This window comes from Diprion similis, chromosome 11 (assembly GCF_021155765.1).
Source record: "Diprion similis isolate iyDipSimi1 chromosome 11, iyDipSimi1.1, whole genome shotgun sequence".
NCBI lineage: Eukaryota > Metazoa > Arthropoda > Insecta > Hymenoptera > Diprionidae > Diprion > Diprion similis.
The window spans coordinates 5,116,265-5,138,713 of record NC_060115.1 but is presented as its reverse complement, the minus strand read 5'-3'; the positions used below and the strand labels follow the sequence as shown (position 1 = coordinate 5,138,713).

General features: G+C 34.6%; 3 protein-coding genes and 1 long non-coding RNA gene across 10 annotated transcripts in view; 3 read left to right on the top strand and 1 right to left on the bottom strand.

The window, feature by feature from the left end:
• Window positions 1–5,944, bottom strand: part of LOC124412515 (protein kinase C and casein kinase substrate in neurons protein 1) — a 48,457-nt gene extending 42,513 nt beyond the window's left edge. For 3 of the 5 annotated variants that reach the window (XM_046892449.1, XM_046892451.1, XM_046892452.1), the window contains exon 1: window positions 5,632–5,941. The gene's annotated coding sequence lies outside the window, so the exon portion shown is untranslated. Of the gene's footprint in view, window positions 1–5,631 lie in introns of all 5 variants that reach the window. The other 2 variants (XM_046892454.1, XM_046892453.1) reach the window with 2 other exon arrangements.
• On the top strand, window positions 4,035–21,312 carry LOC124412518. Its single transcript, XR_006929801.1, has 3 exons — window positions 4,035–4,062; window positions 19,139–19,151; window positions 21,104–21,312. It is a non-coding gene; the product is annotated as an uncharacterized LOC124412518 (long non-coding RNA).
• On the top strand, window positions 8,405–13,383 carry LOC124412514. Of its 2 annotated transcripts, XM_046892447.1 has the most exons (8): window positions 8,405–8,588; window positions 8,842–8,970; window positions 9,667–10,295; window positions 11,483–11,721; window positions 11,841–11,982; window positions 12,176–12,338; window positions 12,442–12,921; window positions 13,066–13,382. In XM_046892447.1, the coding sequence occupies exons 1-8, from the start codon at window positions 8,578–8,580 to the stop codon at window positions 13,259–13,261; spliced, it is 1,989 nt and encodes a 662-aa protein (XP_046748403.1). In that variant the 5' UTR covers window positions 8,405–8,577; the 3' UTR covers window positions 13,262–13,382. The 2 variants fall into 2 exon arrangements, with proteins under 2 accessions (XP_046748403.1, XP_046748404.1); XM_046892448.1 differs by lacking the exon at window positions 8,405–8,588 and having other exon boundaries at window positions 8,831–8,970; window positions 13,066–13,383.
• On the top strand, window positions 14,039–16,793 carry LOC124412517 (RING finger protein 121). 2 transcript variants are annotated; one of them, XM_046892456.1, is made up of 7 exons: window positions 14,039–14,192; window positions 14,481–14,515; window positions 14,821–14,962; window positions 15,061–15,215; window positions 15,724–15,952; window positions 16,155–16,390; window positions 16,491–16,793. In XM_046892456.1, the coding sequence occupies exons 1-7, from the start codon at window positions 14,163–14,165 to the stop codon at window positions 16,609–16,611; spliced, it is 948 nt and encodes a 315-aa protein (XP_046748412.1). In that variant the 5' UTR covers window positions 14,039–14,162; the 3' UTR covers window positions 16,612–16,793. The 2 variants fall into 2 exon arrangements, with proteins under 2 accessions (XP_046748412.1, XP_046748413.1); XM_046892457.1 differs by lacking the exon at window positions 14,039–14,192 and adding an exon at window positions 14,198–14,318.
• Window positions 21,313–22,449: the final 1,137 nt, after the last annotated feature.

The following is a 22,449-nucleotide window of genomic DNA, read 5'->3' as shown; positions in this document are numbered from 1 at the left end:
TCCAGGTCAATTCGACTAGAGTCTGATCCTCACTTTCTTGGATTTGGCCTGTGACTTTTTATATTGTTGTTCAAGCTCTAAAAATCGCTACAATTTGATTAATTAAAATGTACAGATTTTTTATTGTAATAGAGAAGATACATTGGAGACTGAAAATGAAGACAAATGAAATGAAAATAAGTTAAAAAAAAAATCAGCATTTAACCTGCGCGCTTCAAATTTCGTTGAAATATTTTTGGTTTCGTTTGCAGAATTTATGTAATTATTTTGTTTATTTTCAAAAATATTCCAATCACTGGTCAAGGTATCGTCATTTAAGGAGCTCTCTAGGGACACCGGAGGGGGCTGAAAGAAAGATTGAAAAAAAAAATTGGAATGATTTTGAGAGTTGCAACTGCACAATATAAAAAATTCCGGACCAAATCCGAGAGGATGAGGGTCAAGCTCTAGTCGAATTGACGTGGAATGCCCCAAACATATTATATATAATATATGTATATATATGTATTGTATATATATATAGGTACGTGTGCCTGTAGTATGGGAGGGCCGATGGCGGGGACAAGCTCGTTAAATTTTCACCCTCTCGAAAGCCACAGCCTGCACCCTTGAGGGAATATTCATCTCTAGCTTCCAGCAACACGGGGTTAAGTGAATATAGAGTATACATATATATATGGAAAGTGTCTGGCATGGCGGCATGCATTTCCGAACTTCGCATGATTATTATATGAAGAAGAGAGAAAGCACCTGTATGCAAACAAGAGAGAAAGGCGAAAGGCGAAAGGCGAAAGGCGAAAGGAGAAAGGAGAAGGGACGAATGAACTATAAAAAATAAAAAGTGTTGAAAAAGGACTATCGAGAAGAGGAAGTGACGCGTCTCGTTTGCGCTCAATTTAGACGCACATTCAACTTATACGTACATACATAATAAGATAATATGAATAATTATGTGTATACGTATATACATATATATATGTTGACGTCTAGACAGACAAGTTATTATTATAATAATACTGCATTACATACCAGCTACGGTGACGTAGCGAGACGTAAAATAATCAGAGACTGAATATATTTTTTTTACAACAACATTTCTGCATTGATATAAATTACAATGTTTATTAATTATATTATACTTGTTTCAATTTTTTATACTTTGATTAAATAAACGTGTATATATTATATAAAGATGATAATCGTAAATTTTTCGCGAGTGCAATTTAATGTTAAAATGAAACGTGGATTACATGCACGATGGATGTATAATAACACTGAACATTATTTGTGAATAATTATAACTACCGTGAAGAGAGAATCTCTCGACACAAAACATAACGTTTATAAACAAATTATAAAACAAGAATTGATCGAAAGCAAAGACAGTAATCGTTAAAGTAAATAAAAAAAAAAAAAAAAAACAAACAGCAGCTCTTTTTTTTTTTTTACCTTTCAACAAATCTGACGAATTTCCTCACGCGATAAATCTTGGCGAAATTTCACAGAATCGGTGAGTGTGAATTGTATCGACTTTCGGTGAATTGAAGCAACAAATTTAATCGACTTTCAGTTAGGCTGATGAATAATGGAATTTTCTGCTAACGAAGAAACGCTATCTGTACATAGCTTCAAGTAATTACAGTCTCGAATGTAAGAGGGAGGGGAGGGGGGGGGGGGAGAAGAGGGACACTCTTATTCACTTCTCTTCGCTTGGTCATGAGGGTGAAATTCGAAGGGTTTATCTCGTTTCACCCCTTCAATGAATATTAAACCCCGTCGTCTTCTCTCTTCTGTCGAAGAAGCCCCGCGTAATCGCGTATAAGGGATGAAATTAATCAACGACGGTACGGATATGATTGAAATTTCAGAGACGCGTTGTTTAAACGTCGAAGCTTCTCATCGGATCGCGTGATATTTATGATCGCGATATAATCCATTGCCGATGCAGATTATCTTCACCGTTCTTCTCGTAATACAATTAACTCGTTAGATGTAAGTGGTGTTATAATATATTGCGAATAAGATGCGCATCTCATCTACATCACCTTGTTCTCCTTTAAGGCAAACACAATTGGCGATATATACTACTGCGTGCATGGATCGCGGCGCGAATCGAGGATAGTGAAAAAATAATACACGTTCATGCATAATGCATTAATCGATCGATGACGTTGATGCTGAATGGTATACGTAACTGTTTTTCTTATTTTCAATTTCTTCTCTCTCGCGTATCTATAATTAAAACGGCGTATAAACTATATGAGCTAAAAATATATGAATATGTAATTAATTGATATCAGAAGCTCGTTGACTCATTTACTTCTTAGATCATACATGCTGTGCAAATTGTTGAAAATCCACGATGGATAAACAGAGTGTTTAAGCCTCACAGAAATGACTTGAGATAACCGATTGGATCGACGTATATATATAGCACAAATGAGCGGTATCGTCCTAATTGTAAATCGTTTTTTTCATCGATCGGTCATGAATATGTAGTGCAACGTTCTTGTGGCTAAAAAATTTTGGCAACTAAGTTGGCAGAATTTACTAGATGAAAATTGATTGTATAATTTGCTGAGAGTAAAAAAAGCTCTCTTTTATAAATAACAAAAGCAGTTTAGTATAACAAATTTTCTTATTATTCTACACCTCGAGGCGTTGTTCGTCGTTGCAGGAAAGATGATGACGATGAGATCATCTCTCGATAAATTATATGATCGTTCGGTACTGTTCTCCGTATATAAATATATATATATATATACGTAAGTACATGTATATATGATAAATAACTCATGATCGAGACGAGAATTCCTACACGTTGCAGCTGTATAAAGGTTACGGAACAATACGTGTAATGTAACATTTTCTGTGCCGCCTGGACTGAGAAATCGAATCAAAGAATTTGCAGGAGGTATAAATTTTCAGCATATATATATATGATATGCAGATACTCGGCAGAGAAAAATTTTCCATCCGTTTACAATAGATTTGAAAGATTCTGAAGACACCATATCAATCGCCATAACAAGCGTTTGAGTTTACCGATCAACTATCCGCAGAACAATGAAACTGAATGACGGAAAATCAGGCTGCGCAGCGAGAAGAACAGAAAATAGAAACGGACAAGGACGAAGCCTGCATCGTAATTTCAATTTTTCACGTTACACATTAAGATCCTCTCCGCATGAAATCCGTTTTCAAAACTCAATCGCTTTCGTCGCTTTAGCTCAATGCACAGAAAAAGTAGGTAGGAAGGTACAGGCTTCGGCTTTGACGTAACTAATACGATACAATTTCAATTAACCTAGTTCCGAAAGAAGTAGTTACCGGCACATTTTGTTTTTTGTTTTTTTTTTTATTATCCTTGACAACCGTTTCTAATTCGAATCTGTTCGGTACTTCTATTATTTAAATACATGATATCGAGTAAATGAAAAATGAAAAATGTTTCTGCATCTACGCCCCCCACTATGCATATATATTACGTATCTACAAGGAAAACTTTCGATGGACTTTTTCAGATTCTATAGCTATACATATTAATACAAGAAATGGAATGGAATTGGACGGGAAAAATATTAACAACGTTTTATAAAATATTGAACGTAAGCCTTGCAGTATAATTTCTACGTCAAATTTTTTCTTCCTATACACACATGTATAGTAGAACGATGCAAGTAAATCCGTGAAGACTGGGATGAATCGACTGTTGAACACACCACGGTGAAAAAATAATCATTCGTTCGTAACTTTATACACTCCTTATCTGAACCTAATCTAAATTATCGTATCATACTACGCGATAAAATCGTTGCGCAGTTTCAGACGAAGAGTTTAAACACACACGCTTTTAATACTGCGAACAGCGTTTGAAGTTCGGTTTAAAAATTGATTCTTCAATACTTCATTCATTCCATCATTAATTCATTCAATCACAAATAATTAAATATATGTATATATATAAATACACGAGATAAAAGGTCGTTTCTTCATATATTGAGAAGATGAGATGAGTTCAGTGGATTCTCTCCTATTGTCGAAGGAGAAGAAGAAGAAGAAGTAAGTAGGTGGGTATAGAAAATGCCCTGGAGAAATGCCAGCAAAGAATTACGTGTCCGATAGCGAATGCCATGCCCATGCAGCATGCTTCAGGAACCAGCGTCTCGCTTTTGCTCGAGGGCTTGGCCTAACAAGTTCACTGACTCTAACGTATAACAAATATCTTAATAATACGAGATACCGACGGTGATTGCCTGCCCTGAAACGCTGTTACGTATGTAATATAATGTAACATAGTTCTACTCTACTATCTGAAATCTCATTCAGAAAGCCGGTCGAGAGCGTTTCTCCATCTTTTTATCAGGTATTTCGTTTTGTCTCTCTCGTCTTACTCGCAGTGAATGAATACGCAGGTACAATAAAACGGCAGATATGAATACATTCATGGCAATAGTTGCCAGAAGGAGACGCGATGATCGAATCATCATGATAAAATTGTTTCTCCTGTACGTAACGAGTAATGTTTACTTATGGTTACGGCGTTCCTGCTCGTTTTAGCTGATGGGTGTATAATACAATTGATAAACAAACATCGAAACCCGTTCTCCTCTAGAAAAACCAACAGCCACTCAATATTTTTCAAGTGTATAATAACGCTTGCCGGATGTTTCGGAGCAACGGATTAACTTCCGTATTGACCTTCTTTTCACTCCTCGCAATTTTTCCACAGGAATTAGTTTGCTTGCCTGCCTGCCTGCCTGCCTGCCCCCCCCCCCCCCCCCCCCTTCGGCAACTTGTACAGAAAATCACGTTTCCGCATTCTCGAAAAACGATCAAACTCGTCGAATCGGAGTGGATAAGGAGTGTGGAGAAGGACAAAGTTTTTTCCGTCGTGTCGAAAACTACCTGTTAGTCAAGCGGCTCGGTTACTAGTCGTAAAAATGACCAACGAAAATAAGCTACCGTTGTGATCTAGGGATCGGAAAATAAAAGCGAGAAGTCGTTTCAATCACAAGAATCCAGGTGGAAAAGAGGGGGCCGGACGAGACGTGAAAATCGTGATTGAAAGTCCGATTAAACGGACGAATTCCGCAGCGCCGTTGAAAACACTCGCGCGACGATGATTTGTTCACTATAAATCATGATCTAGATACCTACGTAAGTGGGGAGGATGGATGAGAGATGATTTTGGAACAGAGGGTGAAACGTGACTTTGACAAAACGCGGATACGCAGTCAAGAGCCATTGGCGCGATCAGGTGTAGAGTGTTTTTCACTTTCATATGACGAATTTGAAAAATTTCAATCAGCTACAACGAGCGCTAGTAGGGGGGGGAGGGGGGGGGGGGGTGGGAGGGGATGTATTATTCACGAGGTTGAAGTTAGTGACGTTGAAAAAAAAAAAAAATGACTATTTGGTACCTTTGAAATAATTGAAATTGTTGAATTTAGAGAATCCGAGTTTGTTAACGGTTTGCTTAATTTCAGTTAATCGTGAAAATTGTGAAATAACGACGATGTCTCTAAATCATCGAAATAACGTAACAAACTTCAGCCTGATGATTATTGTGAGATTAAAAAGTACGAGGTGTACGTGTTGAGTTCTTGTCAGGTTAGTTAGCTTACTTACCAAAAGAAGCGACTCCTCGAGGAGAATCGAGAGAAGCGGAATTCCTATCCTTTCGAAACACGCACACCACAAATCCACCGAGAGAAGAAACAACCACTGTAACTAATAACCAAAAATCATCCACGTGTATACCTTTGGCGACGTCGATTGTATTCCGCACAAAACACTCTCACTCGACGATCGTACGCCTATAATTACACCGCGAGTCGCCACTTGGCCGATGTACTTATGCGAGTGCGATATTTTCTCGCGTTTACGGATTCCGTCTGTCTCGCTCACGAAACGGTACGAGCGCTCATATTGCTGGCTCCACGGCAAATTACTAGCCCCCCCCCCCCCCCCCCCCCACTCAACGCTACGACGGTCATTGATGGGCGTGGTTTATTCCACGGAAGATCGCGATACACGCCGAAGCGCGGCTGCGTTCACTTTGGTCACCTGTCGCGGCGCCCTTCACTCGGAAGACGCAGCTCGCTTCTGATTGGTTCTGACGGCGTCTTGGCTCCGATTGGCCGGCTGCCTAAAGCGCCGAACTTCAGACATCGGATGAGCGCAGCCGCCTGGTTAATGAATGAAAATCAGCTGGGCTGAAGGCCTGGTGAGCGGTTACCGACATTTGAATGACGTCAATTAACCGCAGTTCGAGCTATGCGGCGATTAAAGTTAAGAGCGATGAGTCTTTAACATCCTGCACAAATCATTTTGATATCTTCTGATATTTTCTGCATCACTCGAATTAATTTTATAGCGTAATTCTACACGGCGTGTCGTTTTTCTTCAAATTTTACCTCGCTTCGAAATATCGTTTCACTGGTAACCGCTCGCAGCAGCACCTGTTGGAGGATGTGTAGAATTGGAATGAACAGTGTGTTGAATACATTTTTTACTGATTTTTAATAAGTAATGCGAAGCGTTTGGAGTAACAATAATAATTCTCATGAAGCTCTTCTGCATCTCAAATACACATGTTTATATTTCATAACGTTTTTGTAAATTATAAAGCTGAAATTCAAACGAATTCGTTAAAATCTTTAATACTCGACCAGTATTTATTTATTTAGATTTATAATCTATATCTAAATGATAAGAGCAACGTTTCTGGCTTCTTTCGTAAAATTTTTTGCCATGATGTTTTCAATCATTCATTTGTTGTACTTTATACTGTTTTCAATGATTTTACAGGCTATCATCTATAAAAATAGATGCCACGATTGACACAATGACTGAAAATTTATGGTGTATCTACCTCGTTTTCCGTCAATTTTCAATCATGTCCAACTTTCGGTTTTTAAACGGTCTTCCAGATCCTCAAGACCTTCAACGTTCTCGATTTGAAGATTCGTTACGTCACCTAAGCGGAAAAGCCAATGAATTTTGTCACTTCCTCTTGATTTGCGGAGAAGTGAAAATTCCTGTCGACGTAGAATTCTAATTCCAGAAATTTTCAACTATAAGTATTAATTAAAACAGGAAAAATGAATATTGTGCCTTGTGAAACTAAATGTAAAATTGCAACACTGTGAGAAAATTATAATAAAATGGAATAAAAAAAGACACGAGCTTCAACAAAATTATTCTTTTCTTGTCCCCATTAATATAAGTTTTACAAGTTGGACCCGTTTGTAACGTGGATAATATAAATTATCGCTTGTTTATCGAACAAAAAGATTATACTATTTTTTATTGAGACACATCACATACCCTTCCTCAGGTTCCTCATCAGTCAAAGGCCTGATTTTTCACAGTACTCTGACTTTTTCTGTTATGCAATTTGTTGTTCCACGTTCACTTTTCCTTTTGAAGCAACTGAACAAATTCATACTTTCTACTCTGGTCCGCCAAGTTTTGACGCCTTTGTTTTAAAAAAAACAGAGAAAGAAACGAGGAATGCTAGCCAAAAAATATTAATGACTATATCATACGAGTGAGGGATGATTAATGAATGATGAATGATTAAAAATTATATTAAAAAATGGATTGAGAATATCGCATTGTTAACTAATCGAAGGATGAAGGAAGTGAACAAAGAATGGTGAGGATTGTAAGATCGATACGGCAGATCGTCGATGATCCCTTAGTCAGAGTGCTTCGAAAATGGCTGAAATGAGGATACAAATATAGAGCCAATCTTACAGAACACAAGATTTAAAAAAAAAGTCTGTTACAGAACCTCCCTGAAGAAGTGTAAAAAAAAAAACCATTTTAATTGTTAAACGAATTTTTTTAGCATTAAAATTTAGCAATTCGCAATTCCAACCGGTATAAATGATTAGTTTATCTGTAAAACTAATTCCAAGGTCATAGAAGATCGAGGATATATGTAAAATCAAAATTAATGAGTTATAATTAAATATGCGTACAAAATTTTAGCTTTACCGAATAACACTTTGAGAATCATTTTCCCTGAGAAAAAATTCAAACTTTGGGTCACAATATACTTATTCTGAAAAAATTTCCTTGGGTTGGGACATATTATAGATGGCAAAATCTGTTTGGACATACAGAGCAGTCCGCACAGCAACCAAAGCGTGTCGAGTGACCTATGCTCGTAAACATTTTGTTCAACTTTACGTTTATCCTCTGTGACAGTTTGCTTTTCTGCCTCGAGTAAAGTTTTCGAATTAGCTAAACTGAGACCTCGGTGCCCGGTGTATTTCGTTTATTTTCTTTCCCAAATTGTTGTTATCGTGGCTTCTCAAGAAACGTTCAACCAATAGCGATCACTGTCAGATACGCAAGAGTTTATAGAAAAAAAGTAGTCGATAGAAAAAAAGTAGTCGATTCAAAACACGATCACGTGATATGGATTTGGCTTAGGGTTGGAAGAAGATCAGGAAACACAGTCTTCGGTTAACGGTCGTGCAACATTTTGCTGCCGGTGTGACATATTTCTCTTATAGTAACGTGGTGATCGTTCTTTTTCCCTGTTAAAAGATATTTAAAGAAATGAGTACCAGGTATGTAATTAGTCCAGACATTTTACGAATTAGAAACGACTTCCAGTGCAGGTCTGGAGCAGCATTGTACCTATATTTAAATATAAATGTAAATCCTGCTACGCGGAAAAACTTATCATATCTACGAATTCTCATACTGACTGATAATGTTAATGTTAATGTTCTTGTACTTAATAACTTTATGAATATATTAGTTTTTCCTATTTTCACTAAAAAGCATCGCATGGTAAGTGTTAATATTTATGTATTACAGCATACTTGATCTTCCTACTGAACTTCTCACAAAAATTCTTCGATATTTCAATGAACGAGATCGTGTGGCGTTTGGTTGCACTTGTAGGAGGTTGGACAATTTTATGTTCGGTGATGCGAAGTTAGAGAGGTGAGTTAACTATATTATTACCTCTGCATGGAAATTTTTTATGTACACTAGAGTGTCCATTGTTTCCCAAGTTAACTTTTTTTTTGCTGCCATCCACTAAAGTTTTAGTTTTAGGCCTAAAAATATCATACCACAAAAGCTCTTAATTGTCATTTTAAACCGTGCCACAATCATCTTACATTTTCTATTTAAATAACATGGGATTTTTTTAATTTTTAGAATTAATTTTTTATCCTCCAAATAAACAGCAGTAAAGCAACGATAGATGCATATTCTTGTTGAAAAATGAAAGTTTTCAATTATTATTATTTTTGTAGAGCATCCAATTTCCTACAAGAATATGCTTCGATCGTAGCTTTACTGCTGTTTATTCGAAAGATAAAAATTAATTCCAAGAAGTACAAAAATCCCATGTTATTCAAATGTGAAATGTAACAGGGTTACGTGGTACGGTTTCAAATGAAAATTAAGAGCTTTTGTTTTGTTTGATATTTTTTTAGGCCAAAAACTAAAACTTGAGGGGTGGTAACAAAAAAAAAGCCAACTTAGAAAAGAACGGACACCCTAATGTAGACTTACACCCTCTTTGCGCATAACAAAAAAGTATTTTCAACGAAATTCAGTAACTATTCGTAACTGCGCTTAAGCAAATTAGCATTAGCAATAAAATATTTCCATATATTTCTGTGTTTTCAGGGATTTGGATTTTTCAAAAAATGGATGGCAAACAGAACCCAGACATCTCCAATATTATTTTAGCAATGTAATCAACTGTGCGCAATTACGTAAAATAAACATAGCCAACGCGATTTGCATAAAGGCTGGAGAGATGTTGGACACCACGATTGGCAAGGCAGTAAACCTTGTTGACGTTAATATACATGGGACTAAGTTCGACACCGTTTTACAGCTGAGTTCTTTTCTGAAATGCGTAATACACGTTAAGAGGCTAGCCATTGATTGGCCAAACGATGATAAAGGAAGTTTTAGAAATTGTGTTAATCTTTTGAGTGAACCATTCAGCAAGCTTCACTATTTGTCATTATGCGTGCTGGCTTACAACAGGAATTGTCTTCCTCTTATATCATACTGTGATGAGCTCGAGGAGCTCCGTGTAAATTCAATGGAACCTCCTGGTGGACCCGTGATAAGGATGCGGTGGCGTCAGGTATCAAATAAGCTAACGAAAATTAAAATTGTTCAAGTTCGTGGATGGGATGCCCTTGGATCTATAAAGGATTACATTCTTTCTATGCTTCCGGATAGTAGGCAATGGACAGATTTCGAACAGATTTATATGCGTCGGGCAAACGGTTTCTATTTAGGTATGTTTCACGATAATTATCTAATTTCTACGTTGATGGGCATTTATTTATTTTTTTTTAAATTTGATTTAACGAAAGGAACTGATATCATCATTTTATGGTACTCATGGAAAATTCTAGCATTCGAAAATATATGTATACACACACGCGGAACATTTACCTCTAATGGACATACCGTGGACATCCATGATGGATATGCAATATCTCTATTAGACATCCATTTAAACCGAAATGAAGAGCAGTAGAGCTCTCTTATTGTTAGAGATTCAAATGTTTGCTTGTTATACATCTAGTAGAGCTCTACTAGATATTCAGACAGATCTACGTTCAAGATTTCATTGATTTCGTTAAGAAGTAAAAATGCACCTCCAATGAAAGTTCTTTAATCCATTATCCATATGCACCTCGATCTTACCCAGACGGAACATTTACATCTGATTGCCGTGTCATGCCGAAAAATTTTAGAAACTATCATGTGCACATTTTGTTCTGCCCCAGACAATATATAAGTCCAAAGCTTTTAGGCAACATAGACTTGGCACTTAAGAACGAACCCAGCACGTGGATACCGGACAAAATTCGGAATAAAAGAATAAAGGCTGAATTGCTGGGAATTTGTATAATTTGGAACTCTCTTTTGTTGCGAGAGAGGAGGGTGACTTTTCGCCACCTGGTGGTTGACTATAGTACTTCTACTCGTGTGTGTCGATATTCATAGACATCCAATGGATGTCCACCACCGGCTTTAATCTGACCCTAGATATTGTGGATTTCTGTAAATGTCTATTAGAGATCCACCATGGATATGGATCATTTAGGAGCTGTTTATCCTGTATGGACCTCTAACAGATGGAGTGTTCCGTGTGGGTGTATGTGTATTAAGGTAGTCCTTATTATGAGTGTTAATATATTTTTCCCGGACCGCCCTCCCAAGTGAATTCCAAATTATTCAGAAGCAATTCCTTTATATAATCAACTGCAATTAACAAATCGAAAAATTTCACAAATTATTTTAGTGGAATTCCAACGAATTTTATCTGACAAATTCGGCGATACAGTTTTTAAATATCGACTCTGACAAAGGATGATCGCTCCTAATTGCAAAAAAATAGAGCATAGTTCTTTTGTTACTCATTTTCTAATTACAATTATTGACTCGTGAACTTGAGGGAAATTTGTGATTTCAGAAAAAGATGTCGACGTTCATGAAAACCTACTGGCAAGACACGTAACAAGAAGATATCGAGATTCCTGGTACAAATACTACTATGCAATTGGTTGGACTGTAATAGCAGAATCTTTGTTGCCAAGTGTAGTCAGTCTCACCCATGTAGACGCACCAAAAAGGTATTGTTGTTTGCACCGATATCGTGTAGGTCTAAATTTACCGGAAGGCACGTGTCTACTAAAACCAGAAGAAGCAAAGGTAGAATCATACATGTATATATGTATAGATATGTTGAGTCTCGTTTTTATAGTTTAAAAATAAGTGAATACTAAGTTGCCAATTCAATGGAATTACAAGATTTTCTAAATTTGTTACAGCGGCTGTTAGAGAACCCTGAGTATCAGATATCTTTCTTACTACTGAGACATACCATAGAACTGGATTGTGATGCACATTTATTGCTATCGGCATTCCCAAGCGTGACACAACTTGTTTTATGGCACGTAGTAAAACTACCAGGTAAAATGCAATTCTATACTTTGTGAGCGTGAAAGAAAAAAAATCTCGTTTATTTCGAAAAATTCTTTATGTTTATATTCTTATTTAACACAACAATTGAATTCGTGCATGCGGGCGAACCTCGGAAAAATTTCCATTGTTGGAGAAAATTTTTCTCAAATTACTAAAATCCGTCATGTTTCTGTTTACACAGTTGAAATGAAAAGAAAGAAATACTGGAGGAGACGTCTCGCCAAGCGAGGTAAAGAAGAATTTCGCCAAAGGGATGTATTGATGAAAGATACGGATTCTTCTTTCAAACTTCTAATAGAAAACACGCCGAATGTCCAGGATATAACGTTTCATGCCTATATTTCGTAAGAAATAATGTACCATTCATGTTTTTTTTTCTTTTTTCTTTATATCTTTGAAAATACTATACAGCTAATTACAAATGTGTGAAAAATTTTTATTTTACAGTCGCAATGATACTCGAGTTGCGCTGTGGGACTTGGATGCTTTATTCCTTTTTCCAAATTGGAAAAAACTCACGACCTTACGTTTGGCCTACATACCTATTCAAGATGCCACAGCTTTGATCTATATTGGAGAACACTGTCCAAACTTGGAGACAATAGTGTTAAATTGTCTGGGCTGGGCACAATCCTGCATCTTTACAAAACAGCTCGCGGAAATGCTAATTCACTGTCGTAAATTGAAGAATTTTTCATGGGAACAGAACTGGATAACTGAATTATATGACGTGTTCAGTTCCCTTGCCCTGAACGGACATATCGAAAATATCCGTGTAATACATGGGAGGGGACAATCAAATACCTCGCGTTTGGCCGCATCAATTGAAAATCTAATTCGGACTTGCACTCAATTACATACATTTAAATCTGTTAGTTACGCGACCGCCAAACGTGATAATGACAAGCTGATCGCTTTGTTGCGAAGGTAAACATAATACAGTCGTTACTGCTTTTATATAGCAGAGATTATTGCTAATTTCTATCGTTCACATTTTTCATTACTTCATGAATTGAACATTCTCCCACAATTTCTCAGGGCATGATTATATTTTTTTTTTGTTTCTTGCAGATTAAAGAAGGAAGTAATGCGTCCATTCCAATTTCAAGTAGTTGATCCTTCGTATCATAAAAGTTATCGTCCAGAAACTATAGATATCGTTCATTATGACCGCCCGAATTCGCCCTTTTCTGAAGAGTTGAACTGGATGTACTTTACACCCAAAACCACTGTAAAACATGAAGGATCCGAGAGTGAGAATCTTTAATGTTCATCACTGTTTTTCATTGCACGAAATCAATTATCTTTGCATGTACCTGTTACTTAGATTTACGTAATGTTTATGCACAAGTATTTTTTTTTCAATACAAGTAATTGTGAAAAGTTAATATATAAGCTAATAATAAGTGAAACATTGAATGTTCCTTTTTGTATAAAATTAATTGATTTTCGATTGGTAACAACAGGATATTGTTTTTCTACGTTTTATAAACAAAAAATAAATAAAAACAGAATAAAATTCATATTGCCTATCGAAAGGAGCATTGACAATATTTTTTATTTTTATTTTTTATACATATATCACGCGTAATACGTACAGCTATTTCAAGCACTATATATATATATATATATATATATATATATATATATACATAATTTCTCGTTAAATTAAATACCTACTATTTTTAATCCCAATATTCGATTTTATTTCACCAGAGAAACTGTCTAAATTATTTGGAAGCTCGCGGTTGTCTGTTAAGAAATTCGCCCTGTAACTATCAGATTCGAATGAAATTTGAATATCGAGAATAGTGTTTGAAAAGTCGTTCGAAAAACCGTAGCTTCTAGTTCTTGACCAATAAGAATGCGAGTAAGACGGGAGAATCGCACTCAGCAACCACCAGATAGCGCTTTCCTACCTTACTGGCATTCCTATTGGTCGAGAAACAAAATACTGCGGCAGGGTTTTGCTGCCATCAAAAATCCAGCCAATTAGCGGTGATGGTTCTGGGTTCCATAAGTTCCATGTCCATGCATAGCAGCATAGCTACGTATGTCACGTATGTTACATTGCTTCTGCTGCGTCGGCTGTGTAATTAAACTCCTATTATGACATTTTGCTACGTGCGATTAAGTTTGTAGTTAATAATACAAGTGAACAGCCAATAATGGATAACATCCACGTGATGCCGAACAAGGTACGAAATGGTCTCAGCAACAAATTGTCACATTTAAAATGACATTCGTTGAGGCTTATCTTGGCAGATGAGATATAACCTAAAATCGGTAAACGCATTAATGTTTTACCAAGTACCGTAATCTCCGTAGGTACATTCATAAGTGAATCGGCATTAAACGCTATTTCAAACAGTTATCTTGTGATGTTTTTTTTTTTTTTTCCATTACTTCGTTCTAATTATTTAAGGCAATTTCATCACGTGACAATTTTTGTTAATCTTGTTGTTTATTTTTGGTTAAAATTTCAGAGCGAAGCTGAACTCACTCCGGAAGAGAAATGGAGGTAAATTTAAGAAGAAAATATCAAATCTTATTACAGTAATTTTCATTTCTTCCGGCACATCCATCCTCAATGAAACTCATTACAGAAAACTGTTACCTCACCAGCACCGTGTTATTATCTTAAAATCAATATGCTGTATTAACGCTGTATTACTGTATCCCTCTATGTCTCATGCAGGCTTATAATTTATTCATTTGATATTAGAAACAACGTGTGACAAAGTTAAGAGTCTTTCAAATATTCAGTGTATAAACTTGTGTTGTACGTACTTGGATTTTATCAATTATATATTTTTCCTACCACAGGGTGGAACACATAAAGATGCACGAAAAGCATCGAGGGCACGAATCTATGCATGCAGAGATGCTTCTCATCCTGTTAGTGACACTGATTATTGCACAGGTGTTCCTGGTTGAATGGAAAAAAAGACATTACAAATCTTATCAGGTAGGAAAGGGTTCGATATTGAAATAGAGAGAGAGAAAAAAAAATGTGAGTTATGTGGGCCATCCGATATTTATATTTTTCTTAATTTTTTTTTACAGATGATCACGCTGCTTGCCATGTGGGTGATACCGCTTGTATTATGCATAAGAAATCAGTGGTGGAGATTTATATTCTTATGGCACGTATTCTCGTGCATAACTTGGCTCATAGTTAGAAAAGCATTGCAACGACCAATTCAAGGCACTACACCCAGGTCTGCATCTTGCTTTAAATCAGCTATTCACATACGTATGTTTAACCCTAGAACACATGTATCTTTTTTTCTACCTTCCAACTCATAAGTGAGATCGATAACGACCCCACGCGTTTCTTTATTATCAAATCGTTTTAGAAGCGATGGTTTTCTGTTCTTTTTAATAAGGAAATAGATTTTTTCTGGTATGGAGCAAATTTAATTTCATTAAAGTTGAGTTGGTAAAAAATTCAATGAGGTATCACAAAAGTGCTAAGAAACGGTAAAAACGTCATTTTTACAATAGACTATCAGAAAATATTCCTATTCCTATGTACCGCTGAAAAAGTATATAAATTCATTTTGGGATATGAAAATGAGAAAAATACGAAATACGGAAATTTAGAAGAGACAATAAAAGCGTGACAAAAAGTGTTTTAAGGGGTTTCGTGTGTTCTAGGGTTAAGAAATCATCCAATAAAACTTTTAAATACCCCCATAATTAGTGCTAAAACATTTTCATTTTCAGATTAGTTTACAAATGGTTCTATTTCATTTACAAATTAAGCTATACCTTGGGTATTATTGGCTACGTTATAATGCTGGCCACATTCTTTGGCTTGAATTTGATATTTGACGTTAAACCTCACGTGTGGATGGACTATGGCCTACTCTTTGTTTTCTATGGTCTTTACTTCGGTGTACTGGGCAGAGACATCGCAGAAATTTGCGCCGATAAAATGGCCTCACATATCGGGGTCAGTGAAAAATATTCTGCAGACTGTTGGGCCGTCACGAAACCCCGATGATCTGGAGAAATAAAAATATTCTGCAGTCATTCCATCTAGTTTGAAATATTGAATCACCAAAGATTTTTTACCACCTTGCTGCTAAACGCTTCTAAACCTCAAAACGTCAAGAAAAAAATCTTATGTTCTATTACTTGTATCTTATTTGTAGTATTACGCCCCAGGCAGTATGCCAACAAGAACGCTGGAACCAGGAGTGTGCGCAGTGTGTGGCAACAGATTGTTGGTTTCTGAAAACGAAGAAGGAGTTATCGAGAATACATACAAATTGAGCTGTGATCATGTATTTCACGAGTTTTGCATCAGAGGCTGGTGCATCGTAGGTAAAAAGCAAACCTGTCCGTACTGTAAGGAGAAAGTAGACCTTAAGAAGATGTTCTGCAGTCCGTATCCTTTGATGACAAGTAAAACTTTGACCGAAAGGTTTAATAACTGGAGTCTTCAAGTTCGTAATTTACTTACGTTACCTTAACTGTGTTCTTCCAAGATGGGAGCGGCCGCACGTTTTGTATGGACAATTATTAGATTGGATTAGGTGGTTGGTGGCATGGCAACCTTTAATCCTCTTCTTAGTTCAAGGAATAAATTGGGCCCTAGGCCTCGAGTGAGTAAAAAAATGTCTCTGTGGTGTGTATTCTACACGAATTCCAGCCAAAGATAATAAATTCCTATGTGTATAATTTCATTTTACACATTATGAATCACGTGAGTTTATTTATACACTTACCTAAAAAATAACACTGTGTTTCATACGTTTGTATATATATATAATATACATATTTTAATGTTAGTCGTATATATTTTATATTCGCAACTGCGGCGCGATATTTTATAACCAACTTAGTATTTTCACTTCAGCCTTCGGAAAACAATCATGCATTTTCAATATAGTTATCGTAACACGAAATTGGTTACATATTCCGCCATCCCCATCAACATTTCCGATAACTTCTCGCTCGGTACCATAATTAATACCTGTGACTGGATCATAAGTGGCATAATATTTTCACTAGATAACGCTATTATTTGTATGGTTGTGAAGAGTGTAATTGTTCACACGCCGTTCTATACATGACTTGAATGTTGAAATTAATGAAATTATCAAGTGATCGAGAGTGAACTTATTCGTTAGTTGTTGCATGATTCATTCATTCGCTGTGTCGTCCATTCGGCAATTGATATAAAAAAGTACCACTGTACAGTCTCATGAAGTAAAAAAATTTTCTTTCAAACGATAAAAATTAAGTCGTTTTACATTGTAAAATCCAAATAACCAGTCGCATGTAGCTACTCCAGATGAAATCATAGCCGTACTTTTGTACTTTACGTCAAATAAAATTCTTGATACTACATAAATGAACTATGAAGAAACTCATAATTGAAGAAGTTTCAACCCTACGGTTTTTTTTTAAAAAAGCATACCTTTTCCAAAGATGGGAATGTTGAATCGTTTAAGAGTGAGTTTCGCGTTGGTTGATTAATCGTTTTTGGTGCTCGACAGTAGAAATCTCGTAACAATTTGCATACCTTTCAAATGTCGTTATTATCTACTGATCTTGGGTACTTCAAGAACACTTTCCTCGCTCCACTTTGACTATGTTAATACTAAGTTTATATAACACATGTCACAATCCTTGTATTAGTGACTAACTAATTGGCCTGCTGTGTTAGATGGATTAGGCAGACACCCGAAACCATACAGGCACGTAACAATTTGAATAGAAACACTGTCTTGTATAATCTAGAACAAAGAATTGTAAATAGAATCCTACCTACGTTCTGATAAGCGTTTCGTTATTTGTAATATATAATGATAATATGTATTGTCTATGACAAAACATCACCCATTTTCAAATCATTGAAAAAATAAATTTCAATTCAGTACTCATTCTCATCAGCGTAATCCTTTCATCATGTTCCCAAGTTAGTTTTCAATTCCCAGTTCACATTTTCTTTATTTTAGTCAAAATCACAAACGTCGATAAATTTATGTTACTTTAATTTAGCTTTTCTAAGTTACAATTGGATTCATATTGTAGTAACAAAATTACTTTAACTTTTATCACATTGTCACTGATGAATTCAGTGTAGCGATTTTTCCTCTCAATTATCGATTGATTTTACAGAGAGTAAGAAAATCGTGAGAACGAGTATGAAAATACGAAAGATGCTTATTTATTAATTTCGGTGAGTAATCTTCACTTAAGGGTAATATTTTATCTTGATATTTCGAACACTGCATTTAATAACTAGTAATAAGTTTACTGGAAACCTATTTTATCGTTTCGTATTTGTATAATAAATCCAAAATATTTTGCATAGAATTTAAAGCGTTGAACTTTTTAATCTATTCAGCGTCTAATTCTTCGTGGACTTATATTGCAATCTTCTTTTAGTTTTCTTTCTATTTATAAACGTTACGACTACTTTTTCCCCTCTTTGCGAGGGGTGAATCAATGTATTAAATTTTTGTGATAATTATTGAATATTAAGTCGAATTTACAGGCCAATCAAAATAAGGCCGTGGTCCTAGATACAGTACAACATATGTAATATACGTGTAAGTTTTTCGTTAAATATATTAGAACTATTCGCGGGATGTAATTTTATCATATCGATTCCTTTCCCTTCGCCAAAAAATCACCGTCATTTGGCACAAGCACGATAAAATTCGAATCGGACACGACAATTATTGCACTTAATCACAGAACAGTAACTATTACTTACGTGATTTAATGTGTAGATCATCGCTTACCGTTTCCTTCATTTCAGCATCGACTTTTGCTGATTTCATAATAAATTTTATCCACGCATTTCACCAACGAAACTTCATTTTGCCAGTGAAAATGCATTTAATCAGATATAAGGTATTATGTAACATTGAGAATTCTGTTGAAGCAATTTTTGAAATGATAACACACAGGATAAATTTTGCGAAAAAGATCTGTTAAAAATGTAAATGGTATATATCTCAATGCATAATATATGTATAATATATGTATATACAAGTTATATTTATACAAGGTAAGTTCATCGGTCTTATTTTGCTTTAAAGGAATTTTCAAAAATTCATATTACATGTATATCATATATGACTGGGCTGATTCGGACGCTACAATATGATGGGAACATCAGGAAGAGGAATAAGGTAGACATTCACAGACACGGGGGAATTTTATAGATATATTTATTGAGTATCTTATAGTGTAAGAGTATAGAATATGTTTCTTATATTAAATATTACATGATAATGTGTATATGTATATGTATATATATTTATATATATATATATGGTAGTGTAAAATAAACTCGTGTATATAAGAATATTTACATAATAATAATTATAAATATTTACATTTAAATTATGAAAAAATTGTTTATATAATACGCATATACAATCCCTGCAATATTCAACCTTGCAAACATAGGTATGCATAACTATTGCAGACATTGAAATCGTTACATTTTTTTAGGAAATGTTTAGGGGGGGGGGGGAGAATTAGGATTTGGAAAGATTGAAATAATAGTTTTTTTTTTATCAAAGTATAACGGGTACGAAAGAGGAGAGAGAGCTATAATCAGATGTAGCTACTATCGTGGATAGTGTAGGTGTCTAGCCAACATTAAATATCGCTTCCGAACTGTATCATGCAGATATTTTCCTCTACGAACATTTACCGCATTTTTTTCAATGACTTGTTTTTTTTTTCTTCTTTTTTCGTTTTTTCTTTTTCTTTTAATCGTTTAAAATCCACAACATTAACAGAGCAAAATATAATTAATTATATATGTAATGTATTATATTATATATATGTACAAAAATTCGACTCAACTCGCTTACACATCACATGTATATCTAATAGATTTTTGCCTGATTGTTCTGAAGAAAAATTTTGAGAAGAAGATTACAATTGAAAAGAAAAAAAAAAAAAAAAAGTACGAATCAAAAACGAAAATGGCAGGTGCGTCATGTTTCTTCTTTTCTTTTCTTTACGTTACATACTTTACTTTTTTTTTTTTTCCTCTAAAACACATGACCTTTCACAATAATTATCGATACACAATTAAATATATTAATTTATATTATTTTGTTTCTCTCTCTTTTTTTTATCCTCTTTAAGACATACACGAAAGTTACAAAGTATTGCTTTTCTTTGTCACGTTTAGCAACAGTATTTTAAATATCACCTCTCCCAATATGAGTATAAATTTTAACACTTGCGACGGCTTAGGTTCTCATTGTCGATATTTAGAAAAAAAGAGTATGTTTATCTTTATTCTTTAATTATCATACTCGGGCAAATGATAATAAGCGTAAGTAATATAGGTATTTATAGTATAACTATCGTTTTTACGTATTCATCTTCTTTCTTTTTTTTTTTTTTTTTTCATTTCATTTCATTCCTTGCTTTCTTAGTAAATCATTATATTCTGATTATGCGTTCGTTAAAAATCCACTTAATATCCTGCAACCGATCAGCCAGTTTCTCCTACTACAACGTATTCTAGAAAATCTCCATATATAGCACAATAGCATCGAGTTTTACGGATATAGAGAGAACAGAGAATATTTACATCAACGTCATATTATTCGATGAACTGACGTTGAGAGATTATTTTTCTGTTTACGTCCTACGTATTAACTTTTGAATAAAATTTCTCTCACAAAATGATAATAAATATCGAAAAACAAGGATGAAACAAAGAAAAAAAAACGACAATGAATAAAAAAAATGAAACCAATAAGTTTCACACCTTGCAGTCTATCAAGATTATATTTTATAGTCGCGTTTCAAAAGTTGTAAAATGATAAAAAAAAAAAAAGCAAACAAACAAAAAGAAAACGTCGGAATCCAATTATGCACGTACAATATAAATCTAATTCATGATTTTACCCCACGTTCAATAAAAATAAAATAATGGAATATCAAAAGGTATAAAATCTCATTCATCGTTTTTACCGATCCAAATGTTCAACGAATTTTACGTATATCTAATAGTAATATTGGAAATCAGTCCGAATTCAAATGTGTTTGTGGATATAATTCAAGTATGCAGATCGTATTAACGGAATGAAGAAGAAAGTAACAACATGTACAGAAGAAGACTATTGAGTTTAGCTATACACAATAGATATGTACAGCATATAGCGTTTAAAATTTACTTGCACATTTTACTGTCAACTTACACGTCAACTAGGTATGTTGCATTATGATTATGTATTTAGTTACACCTATGAGAACACAACGGTGGAGCGACGGCTCGCACGTTGGCTCGCTGCATCCCTATTTATTACTTTCTATCGATTACTTCGATACAAACGTTTCATGTTTGATCTATTTTAATTTATTAATATTTCATTAATTATTTTTTTTTTTCTTTTCCCTTTATTTTCCAATATCAAACACCGACAATTTGTTTCTCCTTGTTATTATTTATTTTTTTTTTCTTTCTCGTCTTGTCTTTTGTTTTATAATGTTACACAAAGGTTATTCTTTGTTATTCTTTAGACGTGTTAAGGATTTTTGACGACACAATTCAAAAAATAATTTTTTTTTTTCTCATTTTTAGTAGAAAGATAGGCGGGGGGTATTTATATATCATTCTTCTTGGACATTATCATTATCGTTATCGTTATTATTATTATTATTATTGTTATTGTTATTATTATTATTAACAGTAATACTACTACTACTACAACTGTTGTTATTGTTATTATTATTATTATTATTATTATTTTCTTTACCTTTTTCAATTGTTTTTCAATTGTTTAGAGGGTAAGGTATAGTAATACCTTACGTTTACCGATATTTATCGCTACGACTTACGAACTAGGTACAATTTTTTTATACCGTCATCTATGTATACGTAATATATTATATTGCGTACCTATTTACAGTAGTGTCTCTAAATTATTTCGAGAAATTTTATATGTTACGTAATTTGTATCGTGTATACGTATACGTAATGCGTAATACGTATACATATGCTTAGGGTTACATACGCAATTTCTAATTCCTGATCGTGAATGAATTACGTCGGTTACATTGGCGACGACTTTCCGAATAGGCCATATTACGGTATGTACGCATGTATATCATTGCATCATGTGTGTACCTCTATATATGCATTGGACTAGTATACGTATCTATCATTTCCCTGCTGTAGTAGGCGTGTGTGTGAGAATCCCCCTCGATTCACCGTGTATAATATATATTTTCAGCTCACGATATTAGGAGTATGATGTATATATGGTAGGTATTGTTTATGCGTGTATGTATGTATAATTTAGTCATACGATGATCATGTGTGGGTGTGTATCTGTGTGTAAAAAAAGAATACCCAAAATTTTTTCCCCAAATTGAACTTGCCATCGTTATACTATATATTATATAAATATAATATATAATATATAATATATAAGTATAATTACGTTAGATTATATC

Coding starts and splice junctions, on each gene's coding strand:
- LOC124412514 (XM_046892448.1), top strand. CDS start 8,831: ATGTATTACAGCATACTTGATCTTCCTACTGAACTTCTCACAAAAATT. Junction 11,983..12,175: donor GCACGTAGTAAAACTACCAG/GTAAAATGCAAT, acceptor CTGTTTACACAG/TTGAAATGAAAAGAAAGAAA. Junction 12,339..12,441: donor ACGTTTCATGCCTATATTTC/GTAAGAAATAAT, acceptor TTTATTTTACAG/TCGCAATGATACTCGAGTTG.
- LOC124412517 (XM_046892456.1), top strand. CDS start 14,163: ATGGATAACATCCACGTGATGCCGAACAAG. Junction 14,516..14,820: donor ACTCCGGAAGAGAAATGGAG/GTAAATTTAAGA, acceptor TTCCTACCACAG/GGTGGAACACATAAAGATGC. Junction 14,963..15,060: donor GACATTACAAATCTTATCAG/GTAGGAAAGGGT, acceptor TTTTTTTTACAG/ATGATCACGCTGCTTGCCAT.